This window comes from Chiloscyllium plagiosum, unplaced genomic scaffold (genome assembly GCF_037043375.1).
Source record: "Chiloscyllium plagiosum isolate Xiang-an unplaced genomic scaffold, Cpla_swu_hap1 HiC_scaffold_11, whole genome shotgun sequence".
Classification (NCBI taxonomy): domain Eukaryota; kingdom Metazoa; phylum Chordata; class Chondrichthyes; order Orectolobiformes; family Hemiscylliidae; genus Chiloscyllium; species Chiloscyllium plagiosum.
Genome location: NW_028270149.1, coordinates 42,126,820 through 42,151,521, shown reverse-complemented (window position 1 = coordinate 42,151,521; position 24,702 = coordinate 42,126,820). Strand labels below are relative to the sequence as shown.

At 39.0% G+C, this 24,702-nt stretch overlaps 1 protein-coding gene across 3 annotated transcripts in view; it reads right to left on the bottom strand.

The window, feature by feature from the left end:
- Positions 1-1,812: 1,812 nt before the first annotated feature.
- The window catches only part of efnb1 (ephrin-B1), a 225,827-nt gene continuing 202,937 nt past the window's right edge, over positions 1,813-24,702 (bottom strand). For 2 of the 3 annotated variants that reach the window (XM_043704780.2, XM_087992008.1), the window contains exons 3-5: positions 22,443-22,535; positions 18,194-18,325; positions 1,813-13,706 (exon numbers count right to left, since the gene is read on the bottom strand). In XM_043704780.2, the coding sequence (XP_043560715.1) occupies positions 13,321-13,706; positions 18,194-18,325; positions 22,443-22,535 (611 nt within the window). In that variant the 3' untranslated portion in view covers positions 1,813-13,320. The remainder of the gene's footprint in view (positions 13,707-18,193; positions 18,326-22,442; positions 22,536-24,702) is intronic. The other variant, XM_043704782.2, reaches the window with a different exon arrangement.

Genomic DNA, 24,702 nt, shown 5'->3' with positions numbered 1-24,702 from the left:
GGTTCTGTATGGTCTGGGAGATGACGGTTTGGTGATCGGGGGTTGGGGTCATAGTCGAGGGGGTGGTAGGAGGAAGTGTCTTCGAGTTGGCGTCAGCGATGTAGAGGTCAGTGTGCCAAACTACCACTGCACCCCCCCTTTATCTGCTGGTTTGATGGCGAGGTCGGGCTTGGAGCAGAGGGAGTGGAGGGCTGCTCGTTGTGAGGATGAGAGGTTGGAGTGGGGGAGGAGGGGTAGACATTGAGGCAGTTAATGTCTCGTCTGCAATTGGAAATGAAGAGAAAGAGGGCAGGTAATAGGCCAGCGTGGGGTGTCCAGGTGGATGGTGTGTGTTGGAGGCTGGCAAAGGTGTCCTCGGAAGGTGGACAGGAGTCCTGATTGTGAAAGTAAGCTCAGAGGCGGTGGCGGCAGAAGGAGTGTTCAACATCACGGCGTGTATTAAATTTGTTCCATTTATTCTGTTGGCTTGAACTGTGTTTTACCAATAATTAATTGAAAAGTGGACAGAGAAATTCTGGTCAACATTGCTTCTTATCGCAGTGTTCCCAATTTTCAAATATTTTGAAGATAGAACAAGAGCAGTTACTGCACTTCCCTGAAAGAAGGGGAAAGACCCAATAGAGTCACTTCTGGATAGATTCTAGCAGTTACTTCAGTGCTGAATGTGTGTCGTCTTAACACTAATAGAATGCTCCAGTCTCCAAGTTTGAAATGACAAAAGAAAAACTAATCTATGGTGAATCTTCCAATATTCGTCTTTGCATATTGGTTTTCCCTCTCTCTGCCAGAGTGATTACATTTTCTAGCCAGTTTTGACTTATCCACTTGCTGATGGTCTGGCTAAAATCTTAACTCCAGCACAGCTTCTCATTTGCAACAAAGGGAATAATGATGAGCTATATCCAGCTGCATCCTACAGATCAATCAATATTATTAATATTTTATGAAATCCTACATCAACAGAAAAATTGCACAGAATCTCTCAATAATAATTAAACTAATTACATCAGCAGCTGTTTTGCTTCCAGAACCAATTCTATATATATCTCAAGCATTATCTGTTCTCGAGATAATGGATTTGATAGCAAGTAAAGCTCCCTTTTACTGTTCCATCAAACAGCTCCATGATGAGTACAATGTGGCTTTAATAAAATTTTTGGGTTTTTGAAAAAAAAGCATTCTTAAATAGAATTATATTGGATCATTGCATAAATTATCTCTAACCCTCAAAGGATTACTGAAAATGTAGAGGACCAGCCTGACCTGGAAGAAAGACTCCAACAAGACCATAAAATTACCATATGTGTTTGTTTAAAGTTCTGATATTGTGATTCATACAAGGATAAGTACAAACAGAGATGATCAAAAGCTGTGTGGAACATTATGGCCACTAAACTGCTGGCACTATTGAAATGCCTTGCCAAGGAACAATAGCAATTTAATCTTGTACCCTTTACATGTTTGAGAGATATGCCGGGGCTTTTTTGAATATACTTTCAGTGATTGGAGGAAAGTTTCAGTACCTTCAGGAGATTAAATGGTATTAGTTCACGAGAGGGTAAATTGTACGTGTTAGGTGAAAGTACAAAACTTCATAGAAGGAATCCATTAAATGTGAACCTAATCTATCTCATACCTTGGATTAGGATTACATTATCACCAGATAAACCATCCAACCAGAAATTCTTTATCAAATAACCCATTTAATAATTAAATCAACACTCAAACACAAACCACAGGAATGCTCCACAGCAGTTCACTCATGTCTATATCTGAAATATGGGTACTCACTGTTGGAGTTATTTAGTGGTGGATTGAGTATAGATCAACAATTGGATAAATGTTATCAGCTACAGAGCAATAAGGCAAAATACATTTTTTTCTCTCATCACAGTGTCCTGTGAGTTCCAAAAAAAAAGGATAAGTTTATTCTTGAGAAAGCAGTTGAATGTCCTGGGAGTTTTAGTGCAGGACATTGTGTGTTCAGTAGCGAGGTCTTCCACAGTCAAGTAATTTTCTGTCACTCGTTGTTGATATTGGCCACTTGGATGAGGAACAAAAGCTGTCGTAAACTCCTGGAATCCTAGCAAAGACAGCAGCTTCATGATAATACAAGCATGCATGGCAATAGGACCCATCTAATGTACATAAATTAGACAAATCTCACAGAGGGACTTGATAAAAAAAATTAAAATGATCTTTTGAGGAAACTGTGTTTTGCAAAAGTACAGCAAGCAATATGCAAAGTAGAACATCAAAAAGGTCTCACTTGAAAGCATGTAGGAAATAAAAAGTCAAATTCTTGAATATATATATAACACCTTATCATATCCCAGAAATGTCTCAAAGTGCTTCACATACAAACGAATTAGATTGAAATGTGGTAAACGTTAGGTATGCACAGTCAATAGTCTGCAAAGCAAAATCTTGCAAAGAACAATAAAATGAATGACTAATGAATCTATTTTAAGTCATGTTGATTAAGGGAATCGTAGTGGTCAGTATATCAGAAAAGCACCCTGCTCTTCTTTAAACAGTGCATGGAACAGACCCTTTAACAAACTGAACCACCAGAACAGTTTTTGGAATGTTACTTGAATACACAACCTTACGATTCAGTGGCTCGAGAGCTACCAAACGGTACTGCCACCAAATCTTCATACAGGCCCACCAATATAAAAGATTTATCAATCCAAATACAACCATACAAGTGTAAAAAACAGAAAATCAGTTTAGGAATATTTGTTTTTCTGTATATTATTTGTATGGTCTTGTGGATAAAATGAAAAAATATACTCCTGTCAGTGAAATTTCACTATAATATTTTAATAATATTTAAAACATAAAGGCGGTAAGGTTTAGACTCAGAAGAGGGTTAAGTGAGGCTGATTGATAGGAAATTGGTGCTTGACATTTTCTACAACAATGGCTAGTTTATTGCAACATTATCCATTGATTCATGTGTGCATGTATCTTTCTCTGTATGTACCTTTCTATGCTCTGACTTAAAAACGTTGATATGAATTCCTCTAATTTCTATGTATAGTGAGAGTGAAAACATGTTCATGAAGATTTGCTTTTGTATCTTACAATTTTGCTACACAATAACTCCCTTACATTTAATAAAAACAATAATTATCATACAGTGATTCAACCTTCTGCACTCAAGTCAACTGCATCAATGCTTCTTAGCATTCTATCTTGATACAGCTCCACTGACTTTGCCTAAAGACATATTTTCTAAAAGTAAATGATACAGCTCAGTGTACATGGACTCTGCAGGAGGTCAATGCAATGCAGAAACATTATATGAGAGTGGTGGGAGTGACTTACACTCTACAAGGTGTGAAGTCAAATTTGCAAACTGGATGGTACAGCAAACATTATGGGGAATTGCATGAATGGATATAGATTCAATATAGTGAAAAGTGAGATGACGTATCTCAGTAAAAGGAATAAAAAATCCACTTATTCCTTGGAAAATCTGGATTAAATGAGGTAGGAGAGCAACAAGTTCTGCAGGGAGTCCATAAACAGACTTAAGATAAATGGAAAAGAATTAAAGACAATGTAAGCCTTTTTGTTTGAATGCAATAGGCAATTATGATCTGAAATTTTTAAATTATGTTTTTATTTGTTCAATAATGGGATGTGGATGCTGCTGGCAATGTCAATCCTTAACTGCTCTTATAAAAATGGTGGTAAGTAATTCTCCTCAGCCACTATAGTCTGTGTAGTGAAGGTAGTCTTGCAATTCAGTCAAGTAGGGAGATTCAGCGATGATGAAGGAATAACAATATATATTAAAATCAGGACAGCCTGTTACTAAAGGGGAAATTTGGAGGTGGGGGTGTTTCAATGCACCTATTTCCTTGTGTTTTAGATGGTAAACCTCAAGTTTGGAAGATGCTGTCAGAATTGCTGGACTGTATCTTGGAGATGATACACACTGCTGCATTAATGATGGAGGAAGTGAATGTTTCAGGGCATCATAGCTTGTCAAACAGACTGCTTGACCTGTATGGCCAAAAAGCCTGCTGAAGGTAAATTCACAAACAACTTTCAAAAAAGAATTGATAAAAAATTGAAAAAGAGAAAGCGAAAAGAGAGAATAATTGACTAGTTCTTCCAGTGAGCTGGAACTGGTAAGAAATGCTATATATTTTTTCTATGAAAATGTCAAAGCATGCAATCAAAATGGCTCCTTCATGTTTAGAGTAACAGAATACAGAAGCAGAAAGGTAATGTTAAATTGATGTAGAATCTTGTTTAGACCACACTGTATAGTTCTGGTCTCTCTACTATAAAGAGAGATTGAAGCACTGGAGGAATTGCAGACAATAACTTCACAAGGATGGTGCCAGAACTGACAGTATAGCTTCCTGCTTACCAGTCCAAACAATATTAAAATAAATTACATTATCCATGACATAGGCCTAAAACTCAAAGTCTTTGAAGGATTACGTGAGCAGTCCATTCGTTTCATTACTCAGGTGCTGTGGATCTTTGAGTGTAGACACTTACCGAGTCATAGAGACGTCCAGCACCAAAACAGACCCTTCGGTCCAACTCGGCCATGCCAACCAGATATCCTAAATTAATCTAGCTCCATTTTTCAGCACTTAACCCATATCCCTCCAAACCCTTGCTATTCATATAACCATCCAGATGCCTTTTAAATGTGGTAATTTTACCAGCCTCCACCACTTCCTCTGGCAGCTCATTCCATACATGCACCACGCTCTGCATGAAAATGTTGTCCCTTATAATCTTTTTCCATCTCACCCTAAACCTATGCCTTTTAGTTCTGGACTCCCCATCCCAGGGAAAAGACTTTGTCTATTTATCCTTTCCATGCCCCTCATGATTTTATAAACCTCTAATAGGTTACCCTTCAGCCTCAGACGCTCCAGGGAAAACAGTCCCCGCCTATTCAGCCTCTTCCTAGAGCTCAAAGGCCCCAATCCTGGCATAGTAAGTCTTTACTTGTTTATCCTTTTAAGTCTTTACTGAACCCTTTCTAGTTTCACAAAATCCTTCCTATAGGAGGGAGACCAGAATTGCACACAACATTTCAAAAGTGGTCTAACTAAGGCCAGCTGCAACATGACCTTCTAACTCCTGTACTCAATGCTCTGACCCATAAAGAGAAGCATACAAAATGCCTTCTTCACTATCCTATCTACCTGTGACTCCACTTTCAAGGAACTATGAACCTGCACTCCAAGCATGTGTCACTTGACAAGTATAGCACACTAGAAATCAATACCAAGGGTGACTAAGTTCATCAACAGGATCCTTTATCGTCTCTAAATGACCCAAGAAGAAAATCACATCCAGGTAGAGACTAAACACTCTTGAATAAAATACCCAATAAAATAACCTCTGATGTAAACAGAAAAGAGAGAAAATGAAGTACAAATTGGAATTTAATGAAGAGATTCAGGCACTTTATATGCTAATTAGACAACCCTGGAATTTGTTACAGAATTAATCTGATCGAAGGAGTTTTTTATATATAGAAGAGATACCCAGTATGAGTGAAGTATAACATTTGATCAAGGTGTTTGAAGGTACATACATAGGTGTAATTTATGGGCTGGAATAAATTAAGTTTGGATAATGGTGTGGGCTCCTGTTTTCTCAAAAGCAGCAACATATTTAAAGCTGATTTTGAATTACTACGGGAGGAATGTTATTTCACATAACAGATTTCATTTTGCGACAATGATTAGATTTCAGTTTGTGTTGATGGTTACAGCTAATATCAAGAATGGCAACTAGTCAGCTCTTCATGTAATGATTGAATGACAAAAAGTTTTTAATGTCCTCCAACATTACCAAAATGGGGGCACTTACCTAGATAGATTTCACTAAAGTGTAAAAAAAAAAATCGCTGCCCATATATTGACTTATCTGGAACCATCCAACTCACTAGCCTTGCAAGATTTTCGCCAAATGTCTGTTCCCTATTACTGTATATATTATGAACATGTCCATTTCATGATCTTATGTTTCAATGTACAGAAGCAAACTTACAATTCATCACCAAATTCAAATTTACTTGATCATCTCTCATTCTTTTCAATCTTGACGTTGCCCTAAACTATGAGCTTCAGCAGTTCATGAAGATGTCTAAAACTCAAAATTTCAACTTCTCTTCCCCGTTTCCCACACAAATATACTGACATTATCATGAATTAGAATCCATAACTTAGACATACTTTTCTATCGAGTAGGGCTCATGGGGTAGGGCAAACAGAACGAGGCCTCAGAAATGCAGTTGGAAATTCTAACTATATTTAGAACAAAGTCACTATCTTAATTGATAGAGGTAAATGTACAAGCCAACGTGATAAACATTGAGATTAAATTCACAGTCTTTGTTTCACAACAGAAGAAAAAAAAATTAGCTGCAACTTCAACTCTGCATCACTATCCAGTGATTCTTTATCAAAGCTTCTGTTGCAACACTCAACAAATAGCTGACTTAACATTCACAGGTGAAGAACATGTACTTGAGCCAAAATTGTTGGTACCTAAACCATAGATAACAGCTTGGGCAGAAAAAAAAGAAAACTGAAGAAAGGAAGATGGCTCGAAGAGTACTGGGTTTAATTTTTTAAAAATTTGTCCTTTGCTTGCAGCCTTTCACAGCATTGTTGGACATTCGTTATGCACTGTCACCATGATTGTTGCCATCTGATGGCAAGATTTATTTTAAACTTGCAGTTGATTCTGCACAGAATCTTTCCTTCAGGAGTAGATCATGAGGCCTTATGGTTCCTGACTGATTTAGTAAGACACCACAACAGTGTTGTCCAGTGGGAGGAAGCATCACAAGAGTGCTCCATCTCATGGTCTGTCTTAACAAATTAACTTTAGTGCGCTGACTGTTGACAGTATTTGGGCTTTAGTAATCCTGCCTTAACAATACTGAGAGCAGAGAAACACAAGAGCACCTAAGGGCTTCTGCTCTCTGTCCTCTCCAGTTACTGCTACGGACGGCCATATCTAAACACTCATTTGTGTGGAAAACCTAGATGAATGGCCAATGCCCATATTTTAAGGTACCAAGAAGCTTGTAACAATTAAACAAGATGACAAAGTAAAGTTATAATCAAAGACACGAAACTTAGATTTTAAGATGCTGAATATTGGAGCAGGGAGAAAACAAAACTGAAAAACCCAAACTCCTTATTTCCTCAAGTCTTGGAAAGGTTTAATCAGAGTAAGTCACGCACTTGCTTTTCATTTTAAAAGATTGAGCATATCAAAAAAAGGTAGAGCACATTGGAGCTACAATACACTTATAATTGTAGGAGAAGTTGTAATAATTAAAAGGAGTGACCAGGAATCCAGAAGCCCCCCCTCCAGCCCAACTCAAAATGAAAATTAACAGCATCTGTAATTGGATTTGGTGAACCATACTCAACTCAAAGAACAAACAAATATTGTGACAAAATTATCTGCTCTTACAGTGAATTCTTAGTTCAACAACGCTACTGTGATGTCCACCCAAAATGGAGAATGGAGGAATAATGATGATAGTTGAACGAATGACTGTTAAGTTGCATGAATTTATCCATTATTGTTTTGGTACGGAGCTCGGGAGTGGAGATCTAACCAGGGTTACCAGTTACTTTGCTGTAGATGTTAGATATACAAAATAGGCAATAGCAAATCTTCAATAGAAAGGAAAATTGGACAGAATAGATCACATGTGAATGATTTCCTACCTCTTTTACATCCTGTCTAAGTTGAAAATTCTACCCATGCATCTTTGAGTCTTTACTAAGCGTTGAGAATATTTGAGGAGAGAAGGCAATTTTCAGAGTATACACCAAGTGTGGAACATGGACAAAAGCACAGCAGGTTAATCAGCATCTGAGAAGCAGGACAGTCTTTGTTTCAGGTCGGGACCTTTCTTTCAGGAGGAACCACACTCACTCACCCAGCAGCATCAGTTTGTGTGTGTTTAGTTCTATGTGCATGCAGTGTGCAAAGGTGCACATTCAGCCCCATCTGTGTTTCATATATGAACATATAAATTAGGAACAAGAGTGGGTCATGGCCCCTAGAGGCTGCTCTACTATTCAATATAATCACAACTGATCATTCCACTCCATAATCTTTTCCCACTTTCACCCTTTACTGTTTGATCCCTTTAGCCCTAAGAACTGTATCTATCTCCTTCTTGAAAACATTCAAAATTTTGGCATCAACCTTTCTGTGGTAGCCCATTCCACAGGCTTACCACTCTCTGGATGAAGACATTTCTCCTCATCTTAATCCCTTTTGGCCTGCCGCTTAGACTGTGACTCTTGGTTCTGGACTCCCCAATCATTAGGAAGGTCCTTTCGGTGTTTACCCTGTTTAGTGCTGTTAGAATTTCAGTTCTTGCTCACCAAGAAGCTATTATCTCTACCTTTAAATATTCAGAGACTCTGCTTTCAATGCCTTTTGAGGAAGAAAGTTCCAAAGACCCATTACCCTCTGTGGGGGAAAAAAAGCTTCATTTCTGTCTTAAATCAGCAACCTTTAATTTTTAACAGTGGCTGCTAGTTCTAGATCCTCCCACACCAAGAAACGCCCTTTCCATATCCAGCATGTCAAGAACTCTCAGGATCTTGGATATTTCAAACAAGCCACCTCTTAATCTTCTAAATTCCTGCAGATACAACTCTAGGCTGCTCAACCTTACCTCATAAGACAATCTGCCCATTCCAGATATTAGTCCAGTAAACTTTTTCTGAACTCTTTCTAACACATTCACATCCTTCCTTAAATAAGGAGACCAATACTGCATTCTGTACTCCAGATGTAGTCTTAAAATGCCCCATATTACTGAAGTATAACCCCTCTCTTTTTTGTATCTAATTGCTCTTGCAATAGACATTATCATTCTGTACATTTTCCTCATTATTTGTTGATTTCACATATAAACCTTTTGAAAATTCATCTGCATCTCAGAGCTCTGTAAACTCTCAACATTAATGTTGTATACATTTTTATTCTTCCAATCAAAATGGAGAATTTCCTACATTGTGCACCATTTACTAGATCTTTTCCCACTAAATTAACTGATATCCCTTCATAGCCTGCTTGTTTCCTCTTCATAACTTGCTACTTTTATCCATTTGCACGCCATGTGTAACTGTATATTTATCTATGGCACATACCTGTATGTGCATCTACAGTATGCATCTGCATATACTTATGCAGGTCATATCTGTGTGCACACAGATCTACATTTCTTTAACTAGTATCTTTGTCTGGTTGTTTACGGCTATGTCATTTGTACACTTATGTGCATTCAGCAGGCCCCTTATATGTACTACAATACACTGACTCTGTTTGCAAAAAGGGCATGTTCCATTAGTTTTTTTAATGATCCACTAAAATTTTGTCACCCAGCCAATCAAACACATCACCAGTCTTGAAACAAATGAACCTATCAGCATATAATCACAGCAAAACAGGAAGCAGAACAGTGTGGAAATTGTTTCAAACCTGTTAGCAATCAAGATTTCAAAACAAGCTTTTATCTGAAACTGATTCAGAGAACAGATATTATCCATTCCAGAGCCTGCATACTGGCTACATTTCAAAACCCAACTCAGGCATCAGCTCCATAAATTAAATATGACTGAAGTGTGCTTATAACTGTTTTTAGGAATAATTCTGATTTTCCTTGCACATTCTAAAGACTTATGAAAATGATTCATTTTCTCAGGCTTCCACAACTGACTAATTTTAACCCACTACAATAACGGAGAAAACAAAAGCAATGTACTGTGGATGTTGGAAAGTTGAAACAAATACACAAAATGCTGGAAGTTCTCTCGAGGTCAAGCAGCATCGATGAAGAGAAGTAGAGGCAACACTTCTGACTGATCACAGTGACTGAACGGTGGCACAGTGGTTAGCACTGTTGCCTCACAGCGCCAGAGACCCGGGTTCAATTCCCGCCTCAGGCGACTGATTGTGTGGAGTTTGCACGTTCTCCCCGTGTCTGCGTGGGTTTCCTCCGGGTGCTCCGGTTTCCTCCCACAGTCCAAAGATGTGCAGGGTCAGGTGAATTGGCCATGCTAAATTGCCCGTAGTGTTAGGTAAGGGGTAAATGTAGGGGTATGGGTGGGTTCGCTTCGGCGGGTTGGTGTGGACTTGTTGGGTCGAAGGGCCTGTTTCCACACTGTAATGTAATCTGTAATCAGTCCTCATGAAAGATCATACAAGTCCAACACTGTTTCTGATGCTACGTTACCTGCTGAGTATTTTGATCATTTTCTGTTATATTACCAAAAATATGCTGAATTTATCACATGAATATTATTTTTTTGAGTAGATTCTTATTGGGAATGCTTTATCAAGTATAACAATTGAAACAGTCTTCCCATCAGCATGTCAACATCCTCACTACCTTGAGATAAATTCTGTGACATTTTCTTTAGTCTCAGTCAGAGCATGTCTTCAGGGGAAGTGGAAGGATGGCAAAGGAGGACTTTTGGCCTCTGCTTGGGAATCCACTAAGGTTTTCTTCCACTCTCATCATGTTTAATGCGTTTCAGATTTTAACATCTTGACTGGAAGTCCTATTGTTGCTGTTGCACAGCCAATTTTGTTCATGTCATTGATTGTTCAGTTTTCTTAATGCTTGAATATTAGTTTTTATTAAATGTTTGTGCTGTTGGATACTGCCAAATTTCTCAAATAAACAAGCATGTTAAAAGATTAAAACTGCAAGTTTAAGAGATTGAAATTAAAAGAGCAAATGTTAAAAATTGACTGCTGGTACGTCAGCATCTGAAAGGGATAAAATGGGATGTTTTATATAGCAGATCTCAGTCAACATTTTCCAATTGTATATGCCACATTAGACATTTGCTTGCAACGGATTGAAGTGAGCATCACTGGACAGAAGACAGGACATAAGCAACTGGGGGGTCAGCATGAATTTAAAGCATCAATATAAGTGCAATCAACTCAACCTCATCAGCAATATTTATCTCAGCTCCAAGTTCCTGCAATAGGCACTGCGAACAGCAAGTGAAAAGACTGAGAGCTGGAGGGAATCAATTTGCCTGGAATCACAACACAGGAAAGGAGTTGTGCTTTCATCAACACATTGAAAAGTTTTGTGGATACAGTTCTTTTATTACTTTGAAACCGAGGTATAAGGTCCCAGGCTGAAAAGAATGAGAACAGTGCTGTGATAAATAAAAGGAGTAATATTTCCTTTAGATTTTAAAAGGTTATGTCAATTTTAAAAGGGTAGGTTTTACTATTTAGTTTCCAAACAATTAATGGAAATATAACATATTGCAAAGGGGTCTTGAATCTATCAATTAAGGAGCAACGAGTGCACAGAAGATGTGACATTTGAAGCTTAACAGGAACGAAAGAAGAACATAGAGGATATAGTATTTCTAACCAAAGGAGAGAGAGTGCAAGAGTGAGAGAGAGCAAGAATGAGACAGAGCAAGAATGAGCACGAGAACACGAGCGAGAGAGAGAGAAAGAGAGAAACAGACAGAGATCAAAAAGGTTGCAACATGTTTGATGGACAAGTTGATATTTTATTTGTTTTTTTTTGCTGTATGACATTAAGCTCCCTCAACTGATGGGGGAATAGGAAGAAGAATAAATCAATTTCAAAGTGTGAAATTGAATAGCCCATTGAGTCATTCAACAGTGGTGCATCAGAAAGGCCTTTCAGTGAATAAGCTGAGTGTTATTAGCATCTTTCACTGGTGCTGCAGATGACTGCCAGAGCTGATCACGCCCTTGCTGGTAGGTGCACACCATCAAAACTCAAACTCATTTGACTAAAACTAAGGAAATAACTCCCATTCTGAATGAATTTTGCATAAAACCAGGACTGATAACGTTTTCCCCACCCCATGAGTTGAAGGCATTTTATATTGTTTTAAATATTTTAAACTCCCATCTATCTACAAGCTTTCAAGGCAATGAAGAACACACTTTCAAACCAGTCTGTAAGGCCAATGCCTGCCCATTATAACCTCTGCCAGCAGTTTTAGTATCAGCTGTTCACTCCTTTCAGGATAGTCTGTAAGCACATCTGGATCTTATGCCAAATGTATAGTATTATGGCCCTGCTACTACATCGGGAGAAATGAAAAACTTTCGTCCCCATCAAAATTGACCCCATCTCTCTGATTTATACTATTTCAAACAGGATGCCAAATCATATATTTGCTTTTCTTTTGTATTATCTTGGACTGAAATACTGAGTTGGGCTAGCTGGCCATTATTAACATTTACCACACTCCTATTAGATAATCATTCCTTGCATACCTCACCAGGCAAGCCCAGATCAACCAACACAATCCCCAACAAGGTATAAATCAAAGGCTGCATATTAACTAGACTAACCTTAAAACGACCAACTAGTAATCAATTGCACCCTGATTACCACAGACCATCTGAGCATTATTTTACTAACCTTGATTATATTCTTGTCAAAATATTTTCAAAAGGAACTGGGGGGGGGTGAGGTGGAGGCTAGATTTGTACATAAACTAAGGATAGATTGTTGAGTATGTTTATAATTTACATAGATCACATTACAACAAAAATTATCTTTCAAATCAAGGATTGGGAAATGAGTAAGAGGGAGCGTAGTTGAAATGAGCAAGAAAAGTAAATGTGAAATGTCCTTCCCCCTGACCCAACCCAATCTGAGTTTTTGCGTTGCAAGTCTCATCCCCTGAGCAGTTGGAGTTCATAAAGTTTTGAAGCAGCCTCAAGATCTCTGTGCTACAGAGAACCAACTGCTTCATAATCCTCAGTCTTTTTAATTGTCTGTTTGGAGACGTCCCTAGTTTTGCTTTTCAACTGTGGCTTCTCCTCACAACTTAAATCTTAGAGGCTTTGATCTTCTCATTACTTTTCAAATCTTTCTTGCATTTGGAAAATGGAAGATAGAAGAGAGTGGAATTTGTTTTGAGCTCCTCCCTCTTTCAAGCCTTTTACTGAGGGAATGGCTTTACGGAAAAGAAAGAAAAGGTTGTGAATAGATCTGAGCCCATCACACTATAAATCTTCAGCCTCATTGGTTGCAAAGAAAGTCATCTTCCAATTTTCTTTTTTTTTTCTTTTTTTCTCTTTTTTCTCTTAAAACATAAGCTTGCTGAACTTAATACTGAAATCTTTCTTGCTGGCCACAGTCACAGTTTTATCCATACTCTCCCAAAGACACTTTGCATATGGGGAGTCTGTACATGTCAGGAGAAGATTTAGATATTATGAAAAAGGCCAGGTGAAAATTGGAATTCTCTCATATTTTCCTGGCCATCAAACTTTGTAGTAGATGTTTGCAGGACTCTGTGGAGGCATCTCCTGAACAATATACACTGGATGGCCGTAGTCACCACTAACTTTTTCATAGTGAGGACAATAATTGTTATCATTAGTCCTCAGCGGGATTATGATGTCACTGGGCTCCGAGCCACTATTTCCACTACACTTTGGGCTTGCCAGTGTGTTGAGAGAGAGGACGGCTGATCTCTGCTGGGAACTCTTCCTATGTCGCTTTCTAAACTTTATTAAGAGAACCACAAGGAAGATGATGATGAGGATAAAGATGATGCAGCCTGCTCCAATTGCAGCGAAGAGTGCCATTTTTGAGCCAAAGATTCCCTCATTCTTGTTCAACTTGTCTTTAATCTGACTGTCAGTAGCTGTTGAAAGAGAAGAGGGAAATGAGTGAGCTTTCAATACTTTAGTTCAACTCAAAAGTTTACATCAGTTTAATTACCATAAGATTAACAAAAAAAAAAGACCCAACTGTTCACTTGGGTTGGACCTCAGCGACATGGCAGATTCATAACTGCAAAGTTACAGGGTTGTTGACCTCAGCACACAACTGAACCATTTTGACACGGAGCAAGTTTAATCCTCTTTCAAACATTTTTTTTCTCTCTGTTTCCTGGATTTCCTCCACAACCTATGAGTGGTGGTACTTCATGAGCTCATCACTGAGTATCAGGGTAGAATGTTGCCTTTATGATACCAATGGGCCCAAAGTGATTTTCAACCGTGCCATGAGAGTGTAGCCGGCTTCAACCTGGTTCAGCACTCCAATTTTGCAAAACTGCACACAAAACAGCAACTCTGCTCACTGGACATTTATTAGATGGCATCTATTTTAAGCTGCTCCAAAAAGCAAGTAAAAACCCTAAGTATTAGGGTAGTAAAATTATTCTAACACAACTGAGTCAGTCAGATGTCAGGAAGAAGCATTAAATGTTGCCACGTAATTGCTGTGATGTAGGTACACAGCTGAATTTAAGCCACATCCTAATGCTGTGGAGATGAGAAAGAAAATTGCTCTACCATTTATCATGACTAAGCAATAGTCAAGCAGCAATAAAATTGCTTTTCCTTTATTCTTCCATAGGATGTGGCCTATCACTGACAAGGCCAGCATTTATTGTTCATCACTCAATGCTCTTGTGCGCTTGCTAGGTCAATTCAAAGGTAGTGGCATCCACATTTCTGTGAATTGGAGTCATATGGAGGTCAGCCAAGGTAGATTTCTTAGTGAACCAGTTACGTTTTTGTAATGATTGAATATAGTTCCATGTTCACAATTACTGAGACTAGCTTTCAGTTCCAGGTTTAACAATTAAAGTTACATTCCAACAGCTGGGATTTGAACTCGCTCCTGCAGAACATGAGCCTCTGGATTATTACTTCAGTGACATCACCATTACCCCACCATACTGGCAGTATGCCATCAAACTGCAACACACCCAAAAAGAACCTGAAGAATGATTTATTGAGTTCTCGTGGCAAAAGTCTGAGTCTATTTATTGCTATCAGAGGGGTTGTGGCACACATAACAAAGCTTAATTCAGCAGCAAAAAAAGTGAGTTGCAGTACAAGAGTGAAAAAAACCAAAAAACAAAATTATATGCAAAAAAGCTTGTGATTAGCAGCAGTTCTACATTAGCTCAATGTGAGACAGAAAGTCTAAGAAAAAGACACAGCAAGTATGAGACAAATAACACACAGACAATACTGATGATTAAGATCTTAATTAATTTAATTTTGTCTGGAAATTTTTCCTTTAGATTCTGTTATTACCACTGATTTGTTCAATACTAAGTAAGCAGGGCTCCATAGCATCAATACTTGGAACACTTGGTTGGTAAGGGAGCTTTCAATCCACAGCATTCCCCGCTCAATGAGATCCCAAGGGATAAAACTCTGTCAAGTCTGGCATTTTCACACTAATATCCTACTACTTTGAATCAAGTAAAAGAAATCAATCCTAAGTTTAACTCTATCAAATAGTTTTCATGGCACGGTTAAGTCTCAGAGCAGCACTGATGCTCAATCTATGTCGAACTAAGTAATCTCAACTGGGCTGCAGTTGGAATTCTACAGTTGGTCTTAATGCTCTTAGATGAGGGAAAGGTTTAAGCAACCTGAAATCAACCTGCAATTTAGCTCCTGGCCACAACTGTGGAACTCTTGATGAAATATACTAGTGATCTGTGGGTTGGGTAAGAATCAGTGTTGGCTATGAGGTTCCTGCACAATTTTAAATAAACTGAAAACATTTTCTGTACAGGCTCGCACACCAAGAACAGTGACATGGATAATAACACGCGATGATGATTCACTGAGCAATGATAGTCTTGATCCCAATGATGCGCATGATACTCTTGACCAGTTTAATCCATTGTTCCATCATCTGCTTTAGTGGTGGCTGAACTTTTAAATCACTGTGGGTCAGATTTGTATTCTATGGCTTGAGTGTTAAGAGTTACCAGGTTGGAGCACAGAGGGGATTGCCTGTTCCCTATGCAAACTCACTGACTTACTATTAAATTTGATAAAAAGAACAACTAGCAGATTCTGTAAGTGACAGCATTTCCCATCAGATGTTTGTTTCTGCACTCAGCCCAGGTTTTGCTTAATCTCCTGGTGATAAATATAAACATGTATATCCTAGTACCTACTTTCTGGAATACCTTTCTTAAACTCTTTTGCCTCTCCCCTTCCTGCAAAAATTTTCAAGGCCATCCTTTTGACCAAGTTTTCAGTTATCTGGTCAAACCTCCACCCTATGGCTTCACTAACTATTTTGAATTTGTTTCTCTTCCTTGAGAAGTTACCTTGAGACATTTTTCCACATTCAAGGCATTTTTTAAATGCATGCTATTATTGTTGTCATTGTGCTGAAGTGGCTTTTCTAAAACATGTTTCATTTTCTGTCTGATTGAAATATTAGCCTGACTCAGTTAACACGCTATGAAAGCAGGTTGAAACACCAGGTGAGGAATTGAGCACAAACTAAGCTGACATATCAGTGCAGTACTGAGGGAGCCCTGCACTGTCAGAGTTGTTGGCTTTTAGATGAAACAATCAACTGAAGCCTCATCTGTCAGTTAAGGTAGACAAAAAAAATGGCAAATTTTGAAATTTTCGCAATGCTCTGTCCAGCATTTATTAGTCAATAAATACCAATAAAAATAATTAACTGATTGTTGTGGTTCTGTTCGCCGAGCTGGGAATTTGTGTTGCAGACGTTTCGTCCCGTCTAGGTGACATCCTTAGTGCTTGGGAGCCTCCTGTGAAGCGCTTCTGTGATCTTTCCTCCGGCATCTGTAGTGGTTTGAATCTGCTGCTAACTGATTGTTCATCTTAATAACAAGGAATCCTGGTCACTACTCGGAATGCTTAAAAAATAGGGATGATCACTGCAGATGGATAAGGAGGTAAGCTGTGTGTGTTTTGGTGGAGACTGTTTAGGAGGTTTCAGCAAGGGGGATTTGGCTGGGGTTTGCAGCCATGTTCCATAGGACATAATGGGAGGTGAAACTCGGGGCAGGGGTCCTTCTATAAACACAAGGAGTCTGGAAAGCAGATACCCTCTCAAGCAGTGAAGGCCTGGCAGGCTTCAAACATGTCGTCAGCTTCCGCCCATAGTGGCAGAAAGTGGGGCTAGGAGTGGGCAGAGGCCCTAAAGTGACCATTAATTGGTCAAAAATTGAGATAGAGTCAGAGGTGGTCAGGCGAGTAAGGCCCAGGAATGGCACCCACAGTAATATGCCAATTATATGTCTCTGCCCACTTGCTCCCTGGGTACCGTAAAATTAAATAATAAAAATATTAAAGAATATGCAAATAGTGTGGGAAAGTAGCACTGAGGTTGATGATCTGCTGTGATCCAGTAGAATGTCAGAGTAAGCTTGAGGGGTTGAATGGCCATAACCTGCTTCAATGTTCCTATACTCTGCCTATAACTCGAAATCAGAAGACAGAACAATTAACGTACTGTTTAGCATTAAATGATTCATCAGGGACATTTAATAAATGAAACAGATAGGTCTAGGAGATTGCTGTTGCCTAGTCTAATTCACTGTCTGTGAGATAGTGAAAGCTCATATTCTGAATTCAGACACTGGGGATGGGCACAAATCCAGCAAAGATCAATGGATTCTGAAATCTTGTTGAAAAGGAACAGAGAATGGCATTTACCTTTCACAATTATTGCCTTTTGAGTTCTCATCACAACTGGTATTTGAGATATTTTCTGTTTGTTGCATCAGAATAAAATTCCTTCTAACATCCCAAACCAATGTCAGCTTGTACACAGTACAGGCAAGTGACAGTGAAACTTTCTCCCACTTTGCCCCAAAAGTGAACCACAACCCTGACTTAAAACGAATATTGCCTGAATCAGTATGTTAGATCTCTTCATTCCACGCATCGTCCTCTCTGAATGATACTAACAATTTAGCTTTGACTGCTGATAAAATAGGACCAACATTTTTCTTAGGCTTGTACTACCAGGAACTGGATTGAATGCCTAGGTTGATTTAAGTCAAATCAGTCATACCACAAGAGATATGTAGGCCAATTTTCTTGATTCTATTAACTATACCCACGGGAAATGCATACAAAGACCTTTGTACTTTTGATTTATACCACATACCATTTAGAACCATTGAAATTTATGATTGCAAAGATGGGCACAGCTCATAAGAGATTCTATTCCAGGAGCACAAAGTCAGAAGATTATTCCTTTTTTTTTTATCCTGTCAGTCTGAGTTACAAATAAACCCAGGATCCAGATCTCTGGAAACAACTTAACATCTTTACCTTCGGGAAGTAGGATCACGGAAAGACAGCCTACATGTTATATCTTCCTCACCTGTATTCCCAGGTTTCTCTTCTGAAGATGGCTCCTTCCAGAGGGAGATTACGCTCTTCACTGTGTTATCCTGGCCTTTACCTGGTGCTCTTGTAGGATGCTTTTCTTTCAGTGTTGGCCTTGTGTTTGGATCTGGATGGAAGGGAGATGGAAATTACTGACTGCACCAGGTGTCTGGCACTCCACTGTCAGGTTCAGTGCAGGGTTGTTGGTTAACATCAAGGGATCAATGTAAAGACTGAGGCAGCAGTCATATAGCAACAATGCTGGATTGCGCAGCAGTAGATTTTGATTCTGGCAATGTCAACAATGAGGAAGGGGGTACGAAATTTGAAAGGAATGTTTGATGATCCTTACAGGGCCTCATGTTCACACCTTTGTATATTAGTTAAGAAGTTGATTGATTGCATGAAAGAGTGGAACAGGGACAAGGATTCTGCCAAAATTTAAAAAAGATGATGTAAAGTCAATAATTTGGGATTTGATGATGAACAAGACTTCCATGAGAACCTGGGTTCCAAACTAGCCAGACTGTAAGCATGTATTAGTAATTTATAAAGTTTGTAACTTAACCAGTGCATTCTAATGTGAACATCCTTACCCCATACTTCAGTAAAAGCAATCTAACCTCCCTGGTCCAAACACACTTTTCTATCTTAGGAATTACCCTTCGATTCACAGCCTTTCTGCTGCTCTCCACAGCAGGTAGAACAATTGAAGTTCTTGTTGAAAAGTCTGGGCTATTTTCAAGGCTAGATTATGTGTTAATGTCATGTATAGCTCAATAGTCGAGGGATGTGAAATTCCAGATGGTCCAACGCTGAGCAGAATATAAGTTTCGTCTTTGAAGGTGGGAGAGGGTAATCACAGGGATGGTGGTAATAGGCTCATCACCAGTTGAATTTCTTTATGTGGCAGCAAGAGGATCATGAGTTCTCTGAATAGAAAAAGCAGTTTTTGACTGAGTACAGCACAAACAAGAACCAGCAAAATGGAGGTCAATAGGAAACCCACAGTGATAGAGGTCATAACTGACCCAAAATAAAATGCAGAATTCTATCTGTGTTGCAATCATCCAGTTCAAAATTAGGTTTGAATTTCTTGGTATGATTCCCTTCACCCAAACATCTTCAACTGTTTTATCAATGACCTTCACTTTACCATAATGTGGTGAGGAATGGGCTATTAATCGTCTGTGTAAAGTGTCCATCGCCAAAAAGATGGAAGAATCCATCGCCAGCCAACAATACCCAGCTTAGCTTGCAATATTTGTACTGGTCAAGCACCAAGTAATGAACATTGCTAGCAATGTTCAATCACCTCTTCCAAATCTTCAACTGCATCCTGAATCTATATATTGATAATCTAAGGGTAACAACTGAGTAGAGGCTCAACTCTAACTGTTGCATCAATGCCATGACTATAGAAGGAGCAAAGTCAGGGTACTCCATGGTGAGTAGTTCATCTCCTGACTCCTTAAAATTTCTCCATCATTTATTTAGTTCAAATCTAGGCGTTAGTGCACATCAGTCAGCTGGGTGGCAACAGCTGTGACAACATTCAATGAGCCCAATATCAGCCAGTACAATGAATAAAAGCAAAATGCCATAGATGCTGGAAATCTGAAATAAAAGCAGAATGCAGGAGAAAGACAGCAGGTCTGACAGCATCTAGGGGCAAAGAAAAAGGGAGATAATGTTCCAAGTGCAGTATGCATCTTCTGCAGGACTGAAAGGAGCTGGTTTTCATCCTAGCGATGCAGGTGGGATGAAGAGCATTGTTGATGAGTGTGCCCACAGCAAAAGAGAAAGGCAGTGATAACAGCATTAAAGGAACGATAGATATATAAAATAGGTCTCAATGTTAGTTGCAAGAAGGAGAAAAAGTGGGTCCACTCTGCTAATGGCAAAGCCAACAAAACATAGTCATGGAAGAATGGAGGATTGTAAGAAAAATGGAAGACAGAGGTCATTCTCTGAAACTGTGGAATTCAATATTGAGAATGAGGCGCTATATATAGTCCAGGTGGAAAATCAGGTGTTGTCCCTCTAGCTTGCACTGAGTTTCATTGCAACAGCTCCACCCTCCCAGTTTTCACATTTAAAGGATTATCATCTCCCAGATCTGCCACCTCCAACAGAATGCTACTACTAAACATATCTTCCCCCTCCATATCAGCGTTCTACTGTCTGTGTTCCACAGAGATAAATCCCTCCATATCACCCTGATCCACTCTTCCATTACTCCCATCAATTCCTCACTCCCCATGATACCTCCCCATGCAAGTGCAGAATTTGCAACTCTTTTCCATTCACCTCCTTTCTGCTCACCTTCTAGTACACCTCCAAGTACACCTTCTAGGTAAAGGAATTTTTTACTTGTACTTCTTTCACTTTAGTCCATTGTATTCACTGCCTCACAATGCAATCTCTTTACACTGTAGATCCCAAACACAGACCTGCTGAATGCTTTACAAAACAGCTCAACTCTAGCTTCAAGAAGACCCAATTTTCCAGTTGCTTGTCATTTCAGATAAATCACCTTGCTCCCACACTAACCTTCCCATTCTTGGTCTGTTAGAGTTCTAATATTTTGTTTGTATCGTCCAGTTTAAGTTAGCTTTCTTGCTTGATTGTCACTGATTTCAAGGGATTCAATATCTATCCATGTTACTGCCAGTGCCAATGCACAGATTATTTGTGGAATGCACTGCAGAAACTCACTGGGTTCAACAGCATTTCCTCGCCATGTGCCACCTGAGACCATAAAGGATTAAGCAGCAATGTCACATTGGGACTGGTGAAGGTCGGACAGCGCCTTGGCTGGAGCATCACAAACATTCAGCATTATTTTGGAACTATGTCAGAACATTCTGCAAATGTTACATTTTCTACTTAGAGATTATTTCCTTCAAAATGTATCCCTGTTTCTGTGCACGTTCTCTTCATATAAATAGACTGGATCAGCAATATTCAGGGTGATACTCCAGTAACAACCAGAGTCTTCCTTATTTGCTTTCAAAAATTTACTTACCCATTATCACCCCCACCCTCAAACTTAATTTAAGGGGGAAGGGAAAGGAACATGTATTTAGCCAGGGTTACAGTAGGTGTGTTACAATTAGCCATGATACCCTTAGGTGAAGGAAGATAAAATTAGGCAGGGTTCCAGATTCTGTAATTGGTATCCAACAATCCCTGCTAGAAAATGAATGGAGTTTTGAGCAAAGTGCGAGACAGTAGCTTGTAGCCATGGAACTACATCACAACAAGGGGCACTGCCTTCAGAGAAGCGAATCCAAAATGTGCTTGCAAATCATTCCCCAAGGACAGTGAGGAGCCACTTCAATTTGCATTCTCATTTATTTTGTTTTGTATCTGAATATCATCAGCATTTCACTAACAGAAATACTATGAATATTGGCATAGCTAGGTCACAAACTGAGATCGTACAAAGTTCTCTCAGAGACTGGCACATTATGGGAGTAATGAAGGTGGGCATTCTGGCAGGCAATACAAATTATTGAAATGGTACTTTAAAAAGTAGGCACACAGATTAGATGTATAGTACAACGATGTACAGATATAGAGACAAATTCACAGTTACAGACAGGCAGAGGCACAAACAAAAATATGCCGATACCATACCATAGAAAGATGAGAAAGACAGGCAGATGTACAAGACATCTGTACATCTACATGTGTGGACAGACAATGTGCATTGGACTGCTCAGACAAAAAAAAAATCAGTTGCACCTAGATGGTTAGACAAGAAAAAAAAATCAAACAAATAAATATATTGTACGCAGCATAAACAGGACATCAGAAATTTGACTCATACATATAGATATGTCAACAGAACTGTAGTAACACTAAAGCACTGATTCAACAATTCTTCTGTACAGTTCTATGTACAGAATAATATTGTGTTTTTGGCAATTCTAAGTTTCTGTACAAAACAAAACTCAATGTTCAGCTTTAGGATTCTGCCCAAACTATACCATGTGGGTGGGTTGGGCTTGTAGATGGCAGAAAGGGCTCAGGTATTCCTCCTTGTTTAGCAACCATTCCCTGGGACACCAACTGTTCAGTTTACAGAGGCATTTCACAATGTACCAAAGGCAAAACCGATACCACAGATTGGGACCGAAGAGCTAAGTTGACCTGCTGTAGCAACAGCATGCAGCTGTGTTTTCGGGTATGCAGTTCTATAATGTCCTGCTGTGTTAGGACAGTGGTTCACTACTTACCTTGCCCAACTTTCATAATTATCTTCATGGATCGAGTTCTGCATACTCCACCATTTCTGTTCTCCAACCCTTCGAATGAGCCATTGGAAGTAGCTGCAAGAAAGAAAGCTCAGCATTATTGTCCCCTTCAGAAATTAGACAATCAAAACTAACTTCTCTAGGAGATGAAAGAGAATAACCTTGAAAGTACTTTTCATTTAGTGAATTACTCTGAAATGTATTGAAATGTTATATAGGCAAAAAACTGTAATTCAAAGTTTGTGAGAAGATTTGTAGCTCGGGTGCTCGTTGCTGTGGTTCTGTTCGCCGAGCTGGAAGTTTTTGTTGCAAACGTTTCGTCCCCTGTCTAGGTGACATCCTCAGTGCTTGGGAGCCTCCTGTGAAGCGCTTCTGCGGTGTTTCCTCCGGCATTTATAGTGGCATGTCCCTACCGCTTCCAGTTGTCAGTTTCAGCTGTCCACTACAGCGGACAGCTGAAACTGACAACCGGAAGCGGCAGGGACATGCCACTATAAATGCCGGAGGAAACACCACAGAAGCGCTTCACAGGAGGCTCCCAAGCACTGAGGATGTCACCTAGACAGGGGACGAAACGTTTGCAACAAAAACTTCCAGCTCGAATAGAACCACAGCAAGAAACTGTAATTTGGCAGCAACTTTATTCAAACCACAATGAGGTAAATGAGCATTCAATATAGAATGCAATAATGTTAGGGCCTGAACTCTCCCATGCCTGAGCCCCCAACCCCACACACCAGGCCTTGTTATCACAGTCTGCCATTACATACTTCCTATTGTCAGCCACTAACAGTCTTCATTAATAGTTATATACTCTCCCAGCTACATCATTATCCACTCCTTTGTCTATCCAACTGTCTTCTCTCTCTTTGGGCTCTATCCCCAAAGATCATTCACTCCTTACCCTTGTGCCGCCACCCTATGTTCTGCATATCAACTGACACTTTCCCAGTTACCATCAGTTCCAAGGAAGGATCACTAGACCCAAAACGTTAACTTTGATTTCTCTTCACAAATCCTCCCAGATCTGTGGAGCTTTTCCAGTAACTTCCGTTTTTCCATCTGATTTACAACATCCACAGTTCTTTCAACTTTGAGATAAATGAGCAGTTGATCCACTTTCTAGAGTTACAGGTTGAGGGAACAACGTAGGGTAAATATTCTTCAGAAAAAAATAATGAACTAATAGGTGAAGGGCACCTCAGAAATTGTATTTACTCATCTTAGTCTCTTCTTCATTCATGATATTTAAACACCACAGTCCAAGATTTGACATAAAACTCCTCTAATTTCCTTACAGAGGGAATTCATCAAATACATATGCTTTATAATCACCAATAACAAACCACAAACAAAGACTAGCAATTGATATTTTTTCTTAGTTCCTGTTAATCCGATTTGCACAAAAACCTGATTTTGGCATCACCTAAACACTGTTTCTTGATTTGCAACCTTACATTTTCAATACTAGTGCCCTATTTTGTGGACTTTGGCTTGTTTCTCAAGTGTGGTTTGATTTTTGCCTCAGTTCAAGAGGCATTTTCCATGTCAATAGGTCATTGTTGCTAACTGTCAGTGATAAAATTGTGCACAGTCTGAAGTATGGTTAAGATGGGTTTCATCTTTAAGCACTGGAGGGGTTAATGAGGGGCAAATTAAGTGAATAAAGCAAAAACTGAGAGATGGTGAGAGGTGAGAGAACAGAAATATAGTTAAAAAGCATGTATGTGCAAAAAAAAACCATGATTGAAGTGATGTTAAATTTGCTAACCTGCATCATTGCCACCAGCAATTATTAAATTCTGTTCTAAATACATAAACGTGTTTGGAGTGTTAATTAGAAGTTGAAGAGCTTTGTGTCAGCTGTGGGATTTATGTAGGTATAGTATTTTTTTGGAACTGGCACATTGGACCTTGCAAAATGAACGTATAATTTATAAAGCAATAAAGAAAAATTATCATCTCCTAAAATGAAGGAGTAAGAAAGACTTAGTTTTTCTGGTTGTTTGAGGGATGCATGAATGTTTAGTCTAACACTTTTCACATTCAATATTGAATTTTAAAATTTTCCTACACCTTCACCATCCCAACCATCATTTAAAAGAATAAACTTCTATTCAAATCTCAATGCCATATTTTGTGAAACAAGACGAGCAGTTGGTTCAGGGTTATTAAGCTGTTCATTGATTGATTAATTTATTATCATGTGTACTAACGTACAGTGAAAAGCTTTGTTCTCGAG